Source organism: Pyrgilauda ruficollis, unplaced genomic scaffold (genome assembly GCF_017590135.1).
Source record: "Pyrgilauda ruficollis isolate IOZ18807 unplaced genomic scaffold, ASM1759013v1 scaffold59, whole genome shotgun sequence".
Taxonomy (NCBI): domain Eukaryota; kingdom Metazoa; phylum Chordata; class Aves; order Passeriformes; family Passeridae; genus Pyrgilauda; species Pyrgilauda ruficollis.
Window position 1 is genome coordinate 1,084,307 of NW_024527599.1, and position 15,910 is coordinate 1,100,216.

General features: G+C 58.9%; 1 protein-coding gene across 1 annotated transcript; it reads right to left on the bottom strand.

The window, feature by feature from the left end:
• Positions 1-1,668: 1,668 nt before the first annotated feature.
• CUEDC1 (CUE domain containing 1) lies at positions 1,669-10,295 on the bottom strand. The gene is made up of 10 exons (XM_041482571.1): positions 9,833-10,295; positions 9,247-9,359; positions 9,029-9,155; positions 7,488-7,671; positions 6,836-6,919; positions 5,963-6,052; positions 5,450-5,543; positions 5,254-5,312; positions 4,855-4,925; positions 1,669-4,636 (listed from the first exon to the last, which is right to left on the bottom strand). The coding sequence occupies exons 1-9, from the start codon at positions 10,121-10,123 to the stop codon at positions 4,858-4,860; spliced, it is 1,110 nt and encodes a 369-aa protein (XP_041338505.1). The 5' UTR covers positions 10,124-10,295; the 3' UTR covers positions 1,669-4,636; positions 4,855-4,857.
• Between the last annotated feature and the right edge of the window lie 5,615 nt (positions 10,296-15,910).

Here is a 15,910-nt window from a genome sequence, read left to right on the forward strand (position 1 = left end):
CCGCTGTCCCTCACGGACACCCCCACAGTGCCACCCCTCACAGACACCGCCACAGTGTCACCCCACAGTGCCACCCCACAGTGCCACCCCTCAGTGTCACTCCTCAGTGTCACCCCCACAGTGCCACCCCTCAGTGTCACCCCTCAGTGTCACCCCTCAGTGCCACCCCTCACAGACACCCCCACAGTGCCACCCCTCAGTGCCACCCCTCAGTGTCACCCCTCAGTGCCACCTCTCAGTGCCACCCCCACAGTGCTACCCCTCACAGACACACCCTCAGTGTCACCCCTCACACACACACCCTCAGTGTCACCCCCACAGTGCCACCCTCTCAGTGCCACCCTCACACACATCCCTCACACACCCCCCCTCAGTGTTACCCCTCAGTGCCACCCCTCAGTGCCCTCCCCGGGCCGGGGCAGCCCCGCTGGTCCGTGTCACAGAACCGCTGAGGCCGGGAAAGACCTCCCGGTTCAGCGCGTCCTGCAGCTTCGCCCGGACGGAGAGGGGACAGCGGGGTCAGCACCAGTGACAGTGGGATCAGCACCAGGGGACATAGGGTCAGCACAGGGGACAGCGGGATCCACATCAAGGGACAGCGGGGTGAGCACCAGCCCTGTCCGGGGGCTGCCCCACGGCCGGAGCCGCCCTGGGCAGCCCCACAGACAGAGCGGCCCCAGAGGGTCCCAGAGTGTGTTCCCAGCGCGGTGTCCAACCTGCAGCAGCCCCAGCACACAGTGTGACCCCATGGATCCCAGAGTGTCCCAGCCCGGTGTCCAACCTGCAGCAGCCCCACAGACAGAGCGGCCCCATGGATCCCAGAGTGTGTTCCCAGCCCAGTGTCCCACCTGCAGCAGCCCCAGCACACACACAGTGTGATCCCATGGATCCCAGAGTGTCCCAGCTCCGTGTCCAACCTGCAGCAGCCGCAGCCGGCCCGCAGCCCTGCCCGGCGCTGGGTGCGGCCCTGCGCTCGGGAAGGAGACGAGGGAAGGGAAGGGAAGGGAAGGGAAGGGAAGGGAAGGGAAGGGAAAGGGAAGGGAAAGGGAAGGGAAGGGAAGGGCATCCCCGCTCCCAGCTGCAGCCCGGCGGAGCAAGGGGGCAGTACACTCCCACGGCAGACCGAGGGCCGGCAGGGATGGCCGGGCTCGGACGTGTCCAGCCCCATCCCCAGGCAGCCCCAGCCGGGAAGCAGAGCCCTGTCCCTGCGAGGAGAGCAATTCCAGAGGGAGCTGCTGGGGCAGGCCCTGGGCTCGGCCAGCCTGCCTCCAGCCTTTCGCTGCTTTTGACATTTAAGGCAAGAATACCCTGATTTTTTCCAGGCTTTTCTTTCACAGGGAAGGTTCCCGAGGCTGGAAAGCTCCGATCCTGCTGGGAAATGAAAGCTGGCACAGGACGGGGGGTTCTGTGCTGTCCCTGAAAGTCAGGGGGATGCCCCGTGTGTCCCCCAGCACTGCCACTGCTTCCCCAGGGATGGCTCATGGGTTATTGAGGAAACCACCAGACACAAACTCAGCCCCATCAGGAGCAGCAAACCAGGGCAGATTTGGGGTATTTGCATCTGAGGGGCACAGCTGGAGCTGGGCTGGAGCTGCCCCTTCCCTCCCCAGCCCCCTTTCTTTCTTCCTTCCGCTGTAAACACAGTGTTAAAAAAATATATACAGCGTGAAGAGTACAACAGGACTTTATTATAGGAATTACTATTAAACATCTTTAAGAAAAAAATCACTTATGGAAATAAATTCTAAAATAGCCACACTCACAAACATCACAGATCAGTTTGTTTTGTTCTTTCGAAATCTTTCTGTAGAGAAACATCACTGAGAATTGTACATTTTTATGTAAGAAATGCATTTTGGCTCCCAAGCCAGGTTTGTGGCCTTTCCACTCCATAGACCTGATTTTTATTTTTTTACAGGACACAAAACCCCCTCTCCATCTCCATTAAAACGATGCTTTGTGCCTCCAGGATATTTTGACACAGAGTGACATCACCCAGAGGCTGTGCCTGGCCTGGGATGTTTAAGGGCAACTTGTTGGGGGGTGGTGGTGGCCAAGCTGTGCCCTGTGATGACCATGGAGCTTTTGGTGCAGGACCCCAGCGGGGTCAGAGCCAGCAGGGCTGGGCACTGCCACCCACCTGTCCTGTCCCCTCCCCAGCTGCCAGCCCCGGCTGCCCTTCCTTGCTGTCCCTCTCTCCGTGGGAGCAGAGGGGACGAGCTCAGGCAGAAAGCAGAGCCAGCACACCTCGGCTGGCTTACGGAGGTGACCCAGGTGTCCCTTAAGGAGCAGCCTGGGAGCAGGGACAGTGTCCCCCTCTTTGCCCTGTGGCCCTGTGCCAGCCTCCCCAGGGAAGCTCAAGCCATCCCCGCAGCCACGGCAGGAGCCAGCCCTGCACGGCCAGCCCAGCCCAGCCCCGGGGCCGGCACCTCCCGGTCCGGGAGAGCAGAATTCCCTGCCGGCCGCCGGTGCTTCCTGCGCCCATGGAAACTTCGCTGGCACCGCAGCCCGCCGTGGCGGAGAGGCGCTGGAATGGTGACAGGCTGATCCGCTTCCAAGTTTGATTTTCTTCCAAATATGCAGAGCTGCTTTGGACTGGGAAGCAGTAACGGCAGCCTCCCAGGGCCCCCAGGGCCAGCGAGGGCAGGGAAGGAGCCCCTCCTTCTCCTCAGCTCTCTCAGAATGGAAATCCCACCCAAGGACTGAAGGATTTTCCGTTGCCCGATTCCCCCTTGCACCCTGAGCCAGGTGCTCCTCCAGAGCCACATCCTGCCCTGGGCAGGGCAGCCTGGGGCATCCTGTGCCCTCGCAGCACCCCTGACAGCCGTGCACACCACAGGAGCAGGGGTGCTGCCCACGGTGTGGGACAGCCAGCGTGTCCTGGGGTGGCTTTCACCTGTCACCGTGCTGCCACGACTCAGGATTGCTCTTCAATCCTTCAAAAGCAAAGGAGAGGACACCAAAACTGGTATGGGCTGGCTGGGCTGGGAATTGTGCTGCTTTGATTTATTTTAGGAGCCCAAAGCTTGCTGGCATCCCAGGGTGCTCCCAGCCCACGGCACCTGCCCTGACCCTCGGCACCCCAGAACTTGTCTGAGCACTGGTGCTGCAGGACTTTTGTGCTACAGAGACACCACACAGACCACCTGGAAACAGCCCCAGACACCTGGAAGCAGCCCTGCCCCTGGCCAGGAAGCAGGAGAAAGTGAAGCTGACGGGATGCCCCCATCCCCAGCAGGGCTGGAGGGGACCACAGCAGCGCTCAACAGGTGCAGCAGCTGCAGCGCCGCCGGGGGAGGAAATCTGGAAATCTTGGCGTCCACTTCAAAGGCACGCGGGCTCCGTTGGGATTTTGAAGAGGAGCCTGCCGGGAGCCAGCGCCTGCAAGGGGGACTTTTGTTACCAAACCCTGCGGAGAGGCAGGGAAAACAGTTGCGTGAGTGTTTGATGGCTGGGGCTTCTGCGTCTGCCGCCTTCACAGCTCCAATCCTGCAACATTTGTGCTGGTTGGCAGGAGCCAGAGAGTGAAACAGGCACGTCTAGAGCCACCTCCTGCATTTGGCAGGGAACGCTGTGCCGATAAAGGAGAAGAAAATGTGCTGGCGGGAGCGAATTCTGACTTTACGCTCGTCACTCATTACTTACACAGCGAAAGAATTTGTTTATGTAATTATTTTTAGCCTGACAGCATCTCCGAGAGCTGCAGGATTCCGGCGCTGCGGGCACGAGGAAGGGGCTCTGCTCCTGCCCCGCACCAAACCCAGCAGTGCCCCCAACCCTGGTGCAAACTCCGTGCTGAAAACACCTCCAGCAGCCCTGCCAGCCCCTGGCTTGGGCTTTGCCTCTCACCGACAGCGGGGGCATCCCTGGATCTCCCAGACTCCGGGAGCACCCCCAGCACCCCACACCCGGCGGGATGTGTCCTGCTCCATCAGTGAGGGTGAAACCGGTGTGAAATCCAGCCCTTGGTGCTGCCCCGTGGCACAAAGCTTCCCAACTTCAAGGCAGTTGTAGCAATGCCGAAGGCAAAGGTTTAATTCAAAGTGAAACGCCTAGGAAAAGAAGGCCTTTCCTTTTATAAACAATTTATATTATTTGACTATTACCTGATCTGAATCTCTGCTCATTACTCCTAGCAATAATAGACAACGGCTGTTAGCTTCCCTTTCTCACGTGGTTTTTGTCCCGGTGTGCGCAGAGTGAAGTTACATCAGACCACTACAGATATGTTCAGGAGTGCTCCGGCCAAGCAGACCCCACGTGGGATTGGATCCTCGTTAGTACGACTGATTTCATTCCTCCTGTGCCGCCGGCCGAGGGAGCAGGCGGGGCTGCCCCTCCCCAGCCTGAGCTCGCTGGCTCCTCCGCAGCCGCTCGCAGCAGCTGCCCCCTTTTTTTTGCCTTTTTTGTTTTTTTCCTTTTTGGCTGATTTTCTCCATAGGAAAAGTTGTTTTCAAACCACTGGTAAGAAAACGTTGTGCCTCACTTCGATACTTGTACTTCAGAGGAGTACAGCAGCAGAGGGGGAACAGCCAAAATCTGTGTGATTTGTTGGGTGGGTTTTTCCTTTTTCAGCCATCTCCTGATGAAGCCTCGTGCACGTCCTGTGCCAGCAAAAATACCCCAGAGCTGGGACCTGCAGGAGGGGAAGGGGGGAAAGAGAACAGCACGTGCTCAGCCTCAGCCACACAGTGACAGCACCCGGGGCTGTCCCAGCCGTGCCACCCATGGCCACTGGTGGGGTTTGTCCCCACCCGGACACACTCTGGACCCAGCCTAAAGCACGTGCTCCCTCCTCCAGCCAGGCTAGGCCACTCACACCCAAGTGATCACCCATCCCCAGGTGCCTCTCACCGGTTACTGCCCTTCCTTCGGCGTCTCCTCCTCCTCCCGGAGCTGCTGCCGCCGTGCTTGGAAATCTTCATCTGAAAGGCAGAGGCAGGGGGGCTGCAGCCACCTCCACACCAGGGCACCGCTGCACCTCGGCCCCAGCTCGGGGAGGAGCCCGGGGGGAGGCAGCCCAGCTTTCCCCAGGGCAGGGTTTCCTTGCTCAGAGAGAGAATCCCCAGGGAGACTTGGGGGGTTTCTCCCAGAACACATCTGAGAACGCTGGATGGAGGATTTTGGTCCACAGGGGTATTTCTGGCAGGCGTTCACACCTGAGCCAGCCCTGGGGTGACGTGGGGCCAGGCACCACGGACCCAGCCGTGCCAAGGCCAGCACACCCAGCACACCCAGCACAGCACTCCTTACCATATGCGTGTCCCTCCACGTCATCGAGAAGATTTGCCGTGGAAGCTGCTGTCCCCATCCTGCACCCTCCGCTAAGGAAAACCACGTGTGGGGCCAGGATGTGGCCACGGACCACAGCCACCCTTCCCAGCCCACGCTCCAGCCACAGAGGAGCCCTTGGGGAGCCCCCCCTGCCCCACAGCCCCTTTCAGGATACACCTGGTGCTTCAACAAGTGTTTTCTTTTTGATTTCCTCATCTTCGTCTTCTCGGAGAAGGCTCTGGCGAGTTCGAACAGCTTCTTGCGCGTGGCTGGAAGGAAGCAGCTGGGTGAGGGTCTCACCCAAAAACCCTTCCCAAAGCTGCCACAGGCAGGGGAAAGGAGAAGGGCAGGGCCAGGGGTGTGAGAGCCACCCACACCCAACACCCTGTGGTGATGCCCAGACTTGAAGAGGGAGACAGGGTCCCTTGGTCCCTGCTGGGAGGTGCTCATGTTTTCCCCTTCTTCTGGGATTTTCATGACCTTCCTTACCCACCCCTCCCAGTGTCCCCAGTGGCTGCAGCCCAGCTGGGGCCACCCAAGGACCTCGGTTTAGTTTGTGGTGAGAAAAGCAGGCTGTGACTTCTCAGAGAAAGGATGAGTTTGGGAGAGTGCCAGGTACTGCTGCCATCTCCCGCTGCCCACCTCCAGCCCTGCCAGGCTGCCAGCACGGGCCCTGCCCACCACTCACATTTCCCCATGTGTTTGAGCTTGTCTCGGAATAAGGCATCGTCGGACACGGCCCCGCCGGCCTCGCTGGGTCCAGAGGGAGCTCCCTCACCTGCAAGGCAAACACTGCTCATCAGGAGGGCCTGAGGGGGCTGGCACCAATCCCTTCCAACTCCAGCAGCAGCAAAGGGCAGCGCTGGCGAGAGCAGGGGGGATGAGGGTGCTGGCACGTGGGGCTGGCTCTGGATGGGGACCCTCTGGGGACACAACCCCTGGGACGGGGAGTGCAGAGCCATGGGCTGGCAGCACACATTACAGGTGCTCAGTCCCAGCACCAGCACCTCCCTCCAGGGTCAGCAGCTCCAAACTCCTCCGGGCTCTGACTGTGCTCTGGGTATTGGATGATGCTACCCAGTGGATCAGGAGCAAGCCCAGCTGGGTCAGGGAGCCAGAGACCCCAGAGCCATGTCCCTGTTCCCCAGGTCTGTGAGCCCAGCTGGAGCCCTGCCAGGCTGCCCAGGCTCACCCAACCCCATGCCATCGACAGACACCAGCTCTAATTCTGACTCTGGGCAGCTGCTCTGCTCCGAGGTTAATCAGGATTACCCAGGAACAGTCATTATGCCTGCAGGCACAATCCTCTGCTCCAGCCCAGGCAGGGAGGGCAGGATGGATGGAGGCAGGATGCAGGAGCACCTCCACATGGGGAGGGCAGGAGCACCCACCCCCAAGACCCACCAGCTCCTCTCCCGTGCTGGGAGGGCAGCAGGGAGGGATCAGCCATTTCCTCCCTCCACAGCCACTCTGGATGCAGCTGGGCAGAGGGATGGGAATGCAGGGGCTCTGGGGGATCCTGCTGTGGAGAGACAATGCTCACGGGTGTCTTGGAAGTTACCTGATAATATGGAGGAGAAACCAAAGTCGTTGCTGACAGCAACACCAGTCGACTTGGATTTTTTTGACTCATATTTCAATCGATCTGAAACACAAAAAGCGCAGCGCCCGCTCGATCAGACCCTCGAGGCAGAGCACATGGCTCTGCTGCCCTCTCCCCTCACAGCCCCGCGGCTGCTGAGGGACAGGCTGCTGGCAAGGGAGGGAGCTGGGGCTTTGCTTCTGCACAGAGACCACAAGCACTGTGGTGGGAGCCCGCAGCAGCAGAGGAACTGCCCACCCACCACAAGCACACGACGAGCACACCCCTGGTTTCCCTGCCACCTGCAGTGACGGCGCTGCCAGGACCCTGCAGAGCACCACTGACAGGGCTGGGGAGGGCTCAGAGGCCATTGCCAGAGCTCCTTGCTATGGATTCTGCTGGGCTCTGCAGAGATGCTGCAGAGGGATGGGCACAGGGAGGAGAGCAGGAGCCCAGGGAGCAGCCCACCAGTGCGGGCAGCTCAGACCCCCAGCCCCCAGCCTGGCCACGTCTTGCACTGGCTCTGCTCTGGCACAAGCCCTGATCCCACAGGCAGGGCACTGCTGCCAGCAGCCAGAGTCACAGCAGGGCACACATCCAAAAAAGCAGAAGTTTCTGAAGGCCCTTTCACCTCTCTCCAGAGCGAGAAGGAAATCCCGGTTCCTCTGGAGCTCCTTCATGAACTCTTCGTTCTGCAGGAAGAGCGCGATCCGCTCGTCCTCCAGGTACTGCTTCCATCGCCGCTCCTGCTCCAGGGAGCCCTGGCCCCGTGGCACCAGCCCCCGTGGCACGGGCTGCCGGCAGCCGGGGGAGCCCTGGGGAGGCAAACGTGGCACACCTTGGGTGGTGCTCTCAGGGGTCCCTGCAGCAGCACCTCGGGATTTTTTGCCCCTCTGTAACACCGCAGCTCCCCCAGCCCCGATGGGCACCGACTCTGCTCCCAGAGGGGTCCCTCCCTCCTCTGCCCCACAGCCCAGGGTAAAAGGGACAAAGGGGGACAGGGCATCACTGCCTCTGCCCCCTGGGAAGCGGGACAGGGCAGAGGGGACAGACATCCCACGTGGGAACATTTTGGAGGTCCTTTAGCAGAGCACAGGCTGGCAGGGATTTTTAACTTTAAGCCATGGGGTTGTGCCATAGCAGAGGTATAAGAGGTGTGGAGGTAGGAGAAGGGTCTCAGCAGCATTGCTGCTTTATCTCCCATCTCCAAAGAGCAGAGTCTGCAGTGTCCTGCTGACAAACGCCTCACACCTGGGGAGCAGCACAGCCACACGCTGCGGCACAGCCTCATCCCTGCCTACAATATTTATCTGATTTGTAGCTGCTCCCTGAGAGCCATAAAAAGCAAAAGCACACAATTACTGGGGAAAGAAAAGGGCAGCTGCTCCTCTCCTCCCCCTGAGCCCAAATGAATTGGCACGCTCCTATTCCCAGAAAGGTAATAGAGCCCGTGAAGCTCAACTTGCAGGGCAATCATTCATGAAAACGTGGCAGGCTGCCTTTGGAGACGAAACGAGAATGAGGAGCAGGGTGCCTGCAGTCCCCCCAGCCCTCTCCATGCCAGGAGGGTGCTGGATCCATTTAGGGGTTCCTGTATTACCAAAGGGCTGAGGGATGCCCCAAATTGTGCCTGGAGCTGAGCAGGATGCCCAGCATGTATTGGGCATCCCATGTTGTTCCCCATGGGATGCTGCTCATTGCCTGCCCTGCTGCTGGCACCCAAACCTTGTAGCTTAAAACAACCATGGAGCACATGTGGAATCTGATTTCCCAGGGGCAAATCCTCTGGCTTGCACTGTTTCCCACCCAAATTTCACTGCAGCAGCCCTCAAGTGCCCTGGCAGTGCTGCTCTCCTTAGGAGCACTACTGGTCCTGCTGCTCCTCACCAGGGCAGCAGGCAAGATTCTCAAATAATTGAAAATATTAGATGCTTATGGCAAGTGGCATTTCTGGCACTAATCACTGGGCTAATGCAGGAAAAATATCTAAGCTTTGCTGAGAGCTCTTTCACCCCTTGCCCACTTCAGTCTCTTGAACAGGACACGCTCCAAAACTTTGGGGTTAGTCCACACCTGGTGCCCAGATGTGCTGATGCTGCAAGCTCAGGGTGGCTGAGGTCTGGGATGGTGTCCATCCAGTCAGAGCAGGCTGGAAGGGGTGGCCAAGCTCACCTGTGTGCCAGCTGTCTGCTGGGGCAGGATGCGCAGGAAGTCCTCGGGGAGGTTTCCCAGCAGTGGTGGGTTCCAGTTCCTGTAGTGCACCGAGCTGCCAGGGCCGGGCACGTCCGTCCTGCAGGGCAACACAGCAGCACCTCTGGTGAGGAGAAACCCACCAACACCTGCCGTGGCAGCGTGGCACAGGGCCTGGCACAGCAGGGCCTGGCACAGCAGGGCCTGGCACAGCGTAGCGGCTGCCCAAGGCCTGGCTCTCGTAGGCAGGAGGGGAGTACACAGGAGGGGGCTCCTCGTCCGAGCTGTCCGGCTCCAGGGTCCGCTCCAAGATCTGCAGGGTGAGAGGATGGGGTGAGGGCAGGACAGGGAAATGCTCCCCAGCGGGCCACAGCCCCACGTGCAGCAGCAAAACAGGGAGGGCACAGGCTGAATGCTGCTGCAGAGGATGGGGCAACCTGCTGGCACTGGGCCTCCTGCACCCAGGGGGGTTTTGGTGGAGTTTGGAGGTACTGATTTAAAGGGAAGAGGGTGGCTGAGCCTATCCTTGGTGCACACAGCCCCAAGGAGTCTGAGAGCAGCAGAAGAGTCTCTGTTGGGTTTTGGGGTGAGGGAGAGAGGGGAGAGCACTTGGCTCGAGCCTGAAGCACTGCCCAAGACAACCTTTGGTGCAGGAGCCCAGCTGATCTGGGCACTCAAACCTCTGCCTGCCTGCAGCAGTTGAGCAGCACCGTGCCCAGGCAGGATGAGACTGATGTGCCCAGCTGCGGAAGGCAGAGCCCAGAGAGGGGAGCCCCACGCAGTTACCTCGGGGGGGATGCTGTCCTCCGAGTCCGAGCTGTCGTCACAGCCGCTGCCGTCCAGGTTCATCTGCAGCAGCTGGTCGATGGTGGCGTCCACGGCGCCGTTGTTGGCTCTCAAGACGCACTCGATGATGTCGTAGTCCATGTTGGGGAACATGGTTTTGAAGTCCTCCATGGCCTGGTTGAACTCCAGGCGCCGCACCTGCCTGGCGGGGCGGCTGTTGTTGAGCTCCTGGGCGGAGGAGCCGCCGCGGGAGCCGCCGTTGCTGCTGCTCCGGCGGAACAGGCTCGTCATGGCGGGGCGGCTGTGGGGGCTCGGTGCCCGCGGTCCCGGCTGTGCCCGTGCCCCTCCTCACGGGGGGCTGCCCCGGCTGCCAGCCGGGACCATGGGTGGGCGGCGGGGGTCCCGCTCCCCGCGGCCGGCGGCTCCGCGCGTCAGCCCCCGGCGCACGGCTGCATCCTCCCACCTGCGGAGGGGACACGGCACAGAGTCACCCAGGGGACAGCACCCAGAGGCTCCCCTCTCTCAGCAGGGGACATTTGGTTCCGTTCCACCCGTCCCACTGCATCCTCGTGGGACTGAGCCATCGCTGCAGCGGGCCCGGCACGCCGGAGCCTGGATGTGCCGCGCCACGAGCTGTAGCGGCAAAATGCAAGGCAAGAAAAATGGCATTACTTCCACTGCCAAGGGCTGCCCAGATTTAACGTTTCCAGGTTTGACATGTATTTATAAACACGGTAAAATCACTCTTTAAAATAAAACATGGAGTCGGCTCAGAGAGTGTCAGAGCAGGGGGCTAAAATGCTCTGCAGCACGGCAAATCGACCTTTTGGAAAAGCTACCAAATCCAAGATTAACATTCACTTTAAAACCATAAACAGATTATACAGCTACTGCTTCTCCTTTGAAAATGCAGGGCCAAATTCAGTTCTGGATTAACTCCACTGTTTGAAACAGAATTACCCCAAGAACACTTTTGATCCATAATATCATTTTCAAAGGCTTTTTCCTAAGCGGCAGGCAGAGAGTTCAGGATAACTGTCCCTAAATGGTATTTAATGCAGAAGAACGTGCCAAGCACATTTCTTAGTGAAATGGTATAATCAGATTCCAAGCCATTAAGAGAAGCAGTCACCTCTGAAGGTCACCTGGGCTCTCCCCTGCCCAGCAAGACCATGTGTGACAGCCACGTCCCCAGTGCTCAGCCCCTGTGCCAGCCACAGCCCCGAGCTGCTCCAAGGGGCTTCCAGAGGCTGCTGAGAACAAAACACACTTGCACTACATGGGGAACTCAGCGGGAACTCGAGGAGAAGCTCACTTTTTGCCCCACTGCTAATTTACCCCCACCTGCATCCCCAGGGACAGCGCTGCTCTGACTCGGTACCAGAGGAATCACAGGGATGATTCCTGCTCCAGGCACGCTCTGCTCTCCTTCCCTGGCGTTTTTGTAATCCTGGAAGCACTTGCATTTGGATGCACCAGTCGGTCCCTGGGCTGAGCACGGTGCCAGGGGCCATCCGGTGCCACCTTCCCGTGGCATTTGCTCCCAGGCAGGACAGGACCCAGGGAAAAGCAGCAGCAGAACTGTCAGGCACAAGGGCCCATTTCCAACAGCACCAGGAGCCCCCAGCTCGCTCCTGCTCACTCATTATATCCATTTAACTGGTCACTCAGCCAGGAACTGTCTCCATCCCAGTAATTCTCAGTCCCCAGGATCAGCTTGCCAGGAGCCAGGCATGGAGAGCGCGGTGCGAGCAGAGCAGGAACAATTCCGACAGCTCAGCCCGGCTCTATTCACTGAGGACAAATAAATCCGCTGGAGTCAATTAATAAAACACTGCTGCTCGCTTCCTCCTCCGCTCCCCTGACTCATTCCAGCGAAGAGCCAGCATTGTTCACACCTCTGGAATTATACTTTAATTGCAATATTGCATGGCTGGTTTAGTCACGTATTAAATTGAGTTGTAACACATTCACAGGGTACACACCTCCTTACAAGATTTGGCTACTCCAAGAGGATGGGGAACGAGCCCACGGGAGCACAGCTCATGCTGGATACACACACACGATCCAGGGATGGAGATGAGAGCTTCTGTGCAGAACCACTGGCTCAGCAACGCTGTGCCAGCCCATAAACCCCCAACAGCAAAATAACCCCCCAAAAATCAGGCTGGAATTCTCCAGATCTCCATAAAGTAACCAAAGTACCTGGGCTGGGGAACCTTTGTCTCCCAGCATTTGACCTTTGAGTGTGTATTTAAAGGCTTCCCTGTAACCACGAGGGCCAGGGCTGTGCCAGGCACGGGCAATCCCCCTGCCAGCCCCCTGGGCTCCTGTTGCCAATGCCAGCTCAGGGGAGGTGAAAGTCAGCACTGCACGAGAGTCTGGGACAGCTCCCTGCAAGTGCTGGATAGTGGCACTGAGCACAGCAACGTGCTGAGCCATGGAAATCTTCTGGTCGGAAGATGAACAAAATCAGGGATGGAGACAAGATATTTTACACCAGAAAGGCTCCGCTGCACATCTGGCTTCAAACAGTCCCAAGGGAATGTGTTGGGACCTTCCCTGCCCTGAGATACACCCCAGGAATTCGGGGCTGGCAGGGGCCACACAGACCAGGGCAGTTCACATGCCCTGAAGGCTTTAAAACCTGTTTTTCAAAGTCCAGCTGCTAATCCAAAGAAATGCAAATCACTACATCAGCATGAGTTAAAATCCGGGGAAAAGCAAGTGGCCCTGTTAGCAGGAGTTGATTTAAAAGAGCAACAGGTCTCTGCATCCTGAGATGCTCCCCAGTCCCTGCTGTCTGCAGCAGTGCTCAGGTGAGCACTGGGGAGGGCAGCAGGACCCGGGTGGCAGCTGGGGAAGGGGCTCAACATGTTCCTGGCCCTTATTTCTGTGATGTCACTGAGGGGCTGGGAAGATGCCAGGAAAAGCAAAATCCTTTGGATTTCCCAAAAAGGAAAGAAGAAGTTGGTGTGTGCCCTCAGCCCGCGCTCGGGGCACGGGCTGAGCCCCTCTGCCCTCCTGCCCCACGAGCAGAACCAGGCTGGGATCACTCCTTGCCTGCTGCCTCACCAGCCTTTCTCCTGCCTGGCAACAGCTCCTGCCCTGTTATCCGCAGAAGGACCCTGGATGCTGTTATTCATCCTCCAAACCCGGGCACAGGCATAATCCTTCGCCCTTCTGCTGTGCCCATCACAGGAGGAGCTTAAGGGCTTTGCAAGCTCCTGGTCTGAGTGTCCCCGTGCCACAGGTCGCAGAGAGCAGGGACACTGGTGGCTGGCACTGCCCTGTGCCCCCTGGCAGCCCAGGATAAATCCTCCTGTCCTGGCAGTGCCTGGTCCTGGCTCACCTCAGCACCCAGCAGTGGTGGCTGTCCTGGCACTGACCTGTGCCACAGAGAAAGTGCCAGGTGACATCCTGTGCCAGGCTGGGGACAGGCACAGAGCCAGCACTGGGGCAGGAAGGGCTGCCACAATGCCACAACCACAGCAGCTTTTATCCAAGTGCCTCCACACGCTGGCACAGGACTGGCACTGAAAATGCTGTGTTTGGTGTCACTGCACTGCCAGGACAGCACAGGACACTTTTCCACACACCTCCAGAACTGCTGTCTCCCTGCACACTGTGCTCAGGCACTGGCACACCTTTGGCTGCCCTTGGCTCACCACCCAAACCCATAAAACACAACCAAACACAAGCTGCCATGGGGGGCAGCTCTGCCCTGCCAGCCCCAGGGTTCACCCTGCTCTTCTGCCACCCAAGCTGCCAGTGACTTGCACAATTCAGAGCCACCTTTGCCAGAGCCAAGGATAAAAGCAGAGCCAGAATGCCTCAGTCAGGCTCCTGGGGAGGGATAACGCTCACAGCCTGGCAGGAACATCCTCCTGTGCCCCCGGCATCCTGCCTGGGCACGGCTGCTCTCACCCACCCCGGCAGCAGGCACTCTGCACCTCCCAAAAATGGGCTTTTCCATGGAGGGATGGCCCGGGGGGAAGCTCTGGAGAGGCTCAGCCAGCCTCAGCTGCCCGGGAGGAGCAGCTGGATAATCCCGGGGGTCGGTCTGAGCGGGAATGTGGGGCTGGAAGCAGCACAGCCCCACCGGAGCAGCCAGCAGCTGGAAAAGCACTGGGACTGATGGCTCACAGCCCTCCCTGCTCAGGGAAGAGCTTGGCACCGAGTGCAGACCAGGATATTCCCTTCCCCAGTGTCTGCTGCGGCTCAGACAGCAGATGGGACTGCTCAAACGCTGCCCAGCCCCTTCTCCCCTGCTATTGCCACGCTGTGCTCAGGGATCCCCCCTGAAAACACACAGGAGCCAGGACCCCCCTCTGCAGCCGGGACAGGGGTGACACCACCGAGTGTGACTGCACTCCCCAGCCCTCAGGGCACTCATCCCGTGGTGGCTGCAAGCCCAGGCCTGTGGTGCCTCAGCTGGGGATGCAGAACAGACGTGCAGAAGCATTTCCATGCACAGGATTATTTGGAGAGAAGGGCTGACAGCTCCCCCAGTTCCTGGAGGGAAGACTCTTGGAAGAAGTCTCAGAATTCAAGGATGTTAAACTAGAAGTAATGGCTCTGTCCAGAGCAGATGTGCTGAGTTCTGCTGCAGCCAGGCCCCTGCAAGGGGATTGCTCAATGTGGGAACGACAAGTCTGGGAACGTGACTGCTCAGCAGCTGCAGGTGTGACTGTAAGAGGACTGAAACTGGGATAAAAAGTATATGATCAGGAACAAATGCTATTCTCTACCACCAAACATGCCAAGGATGCACAGGATGGGCCCCGACCAATCTCTCCTAAATCCCCTTGTCACCTTCCTCTCTGCTTCAGGGGATGCTGTGCACCCCTCCTGGGCCCACAGTCTGGGACAACTGCTCTGAGCAAATCCTTTTTCATGGAAACAAATAAGCACCTGAGGATCTCCTTTAACACTTGTTCTACCGAGTATTAAAATGGCTGGGTTTAAGCCCTTTTCAAAAGCAAAAGCAATCAGGGAGGCAAGCACAAGCTTGGGAACCTGTGCAATTCCCCTCTCGGCTCCGAGGGCAAGCGCAGAGGAACCGGGAGAGCCACGGAGTGATCCCAATCCCGGTCCATCAGCATCCCTGCCCAGGTGGGGAGCACCCTGAACACTCAGCATCCTTGAGGGGATGCAGCTGCTGCCTCGGGGCACCCACTGCCCTCCCAGCAGAGCCGGCCGTGCCCTCCCTGCGGACAGATTTATGGGAGCCCTTTGTGAGCCGGCCAGATGTCAGCCCTCCGCCGCACCCAGCTGGCTCCTAAAGCACCAAACCCACCCCGCTAAAAGCCGGGGGGACACTCAGCTGAGAGCCAGGCAGGGCTGCACCCTGAGCATCCACCTTGCCCTGCCAGTGCAGGGCTGCCAGGGGGTCCTGGTGCCCCCCGTGCCAAGCCAGGCAGAGCCACCCCCTGCCCCTCGGCTTTGTGCAGCGCTAATCCCCGGCTTTCACACGTTTTCCATGGCAGGACCACAGCCCCCGCCCCAAACTAAGCCCACATTAATGAGGTAGCACTAGATCCTCATCCAAAAGTCGCCTGCCTTTCGAGGCCGCCTTGCACTGGTTTCATTGAAAGTAATTTGATCTTGGTAGGACGACATTCCTAAAATAGTTGAGGGAATTCAAACATGAAATAAGGTTTCCAGGAAGGGATTAAAAAAAAAATAGGTCAAGCAAGTGTGAGCGATTAAAGTGACCCGGCATCCCTTTGTACGGTCTAACTGCGACTCTCTTCAACTCTACCTCGCACCAACGTGTAATAAATGAGATCCACGAGGCTGCCCAAAGCAGAGAGGCTGATATAAGATTATTGCAGGAGGTGGCTGGTGTCGGTGACCTTTCCTCCCCTGGTTTTCACCGCCGACATCAAACACAGGGCCCAGCTGAACCATCAGCTCGGAGCTTTGGAGGCGCACACGGCCGGGAGCCAGCGCTCCCATGGGACAGCCCCAGCCTCCTGCCTCAGTTTACCCATGCCAAGGCTGGCAGGAGGGAAGCTCAGGCACCCCGTGCCCGCTGTTGTTCCCCCGGCCACCGCGCAAAGCCCTCAGGAGCGC

Coding starts and splice junctions, on each gene's coding strand:
- CUEDC1 (XM_041482571.1), bottom strand. CDS start 10,123: ATGACGAGCCTGTTCCGCCGGAGCAGCAGCAACGGCGGCTCCCGCGGC. Junction 9,156..9,246: donor CGCTACGCTGTGCCAGGCCC/TGCTGTGCCAGG, acceptor TGCTGCTGTGTT/GCCCTGCAGGACGGACGTGC. Junction 6,920..7,487: donor CCTTCTCGCTCTGGAGAGAG/GTGAAAGGGCCT, acceptor TTTGTGTTTCAG/ATCGATTGAAATATGAGTCA.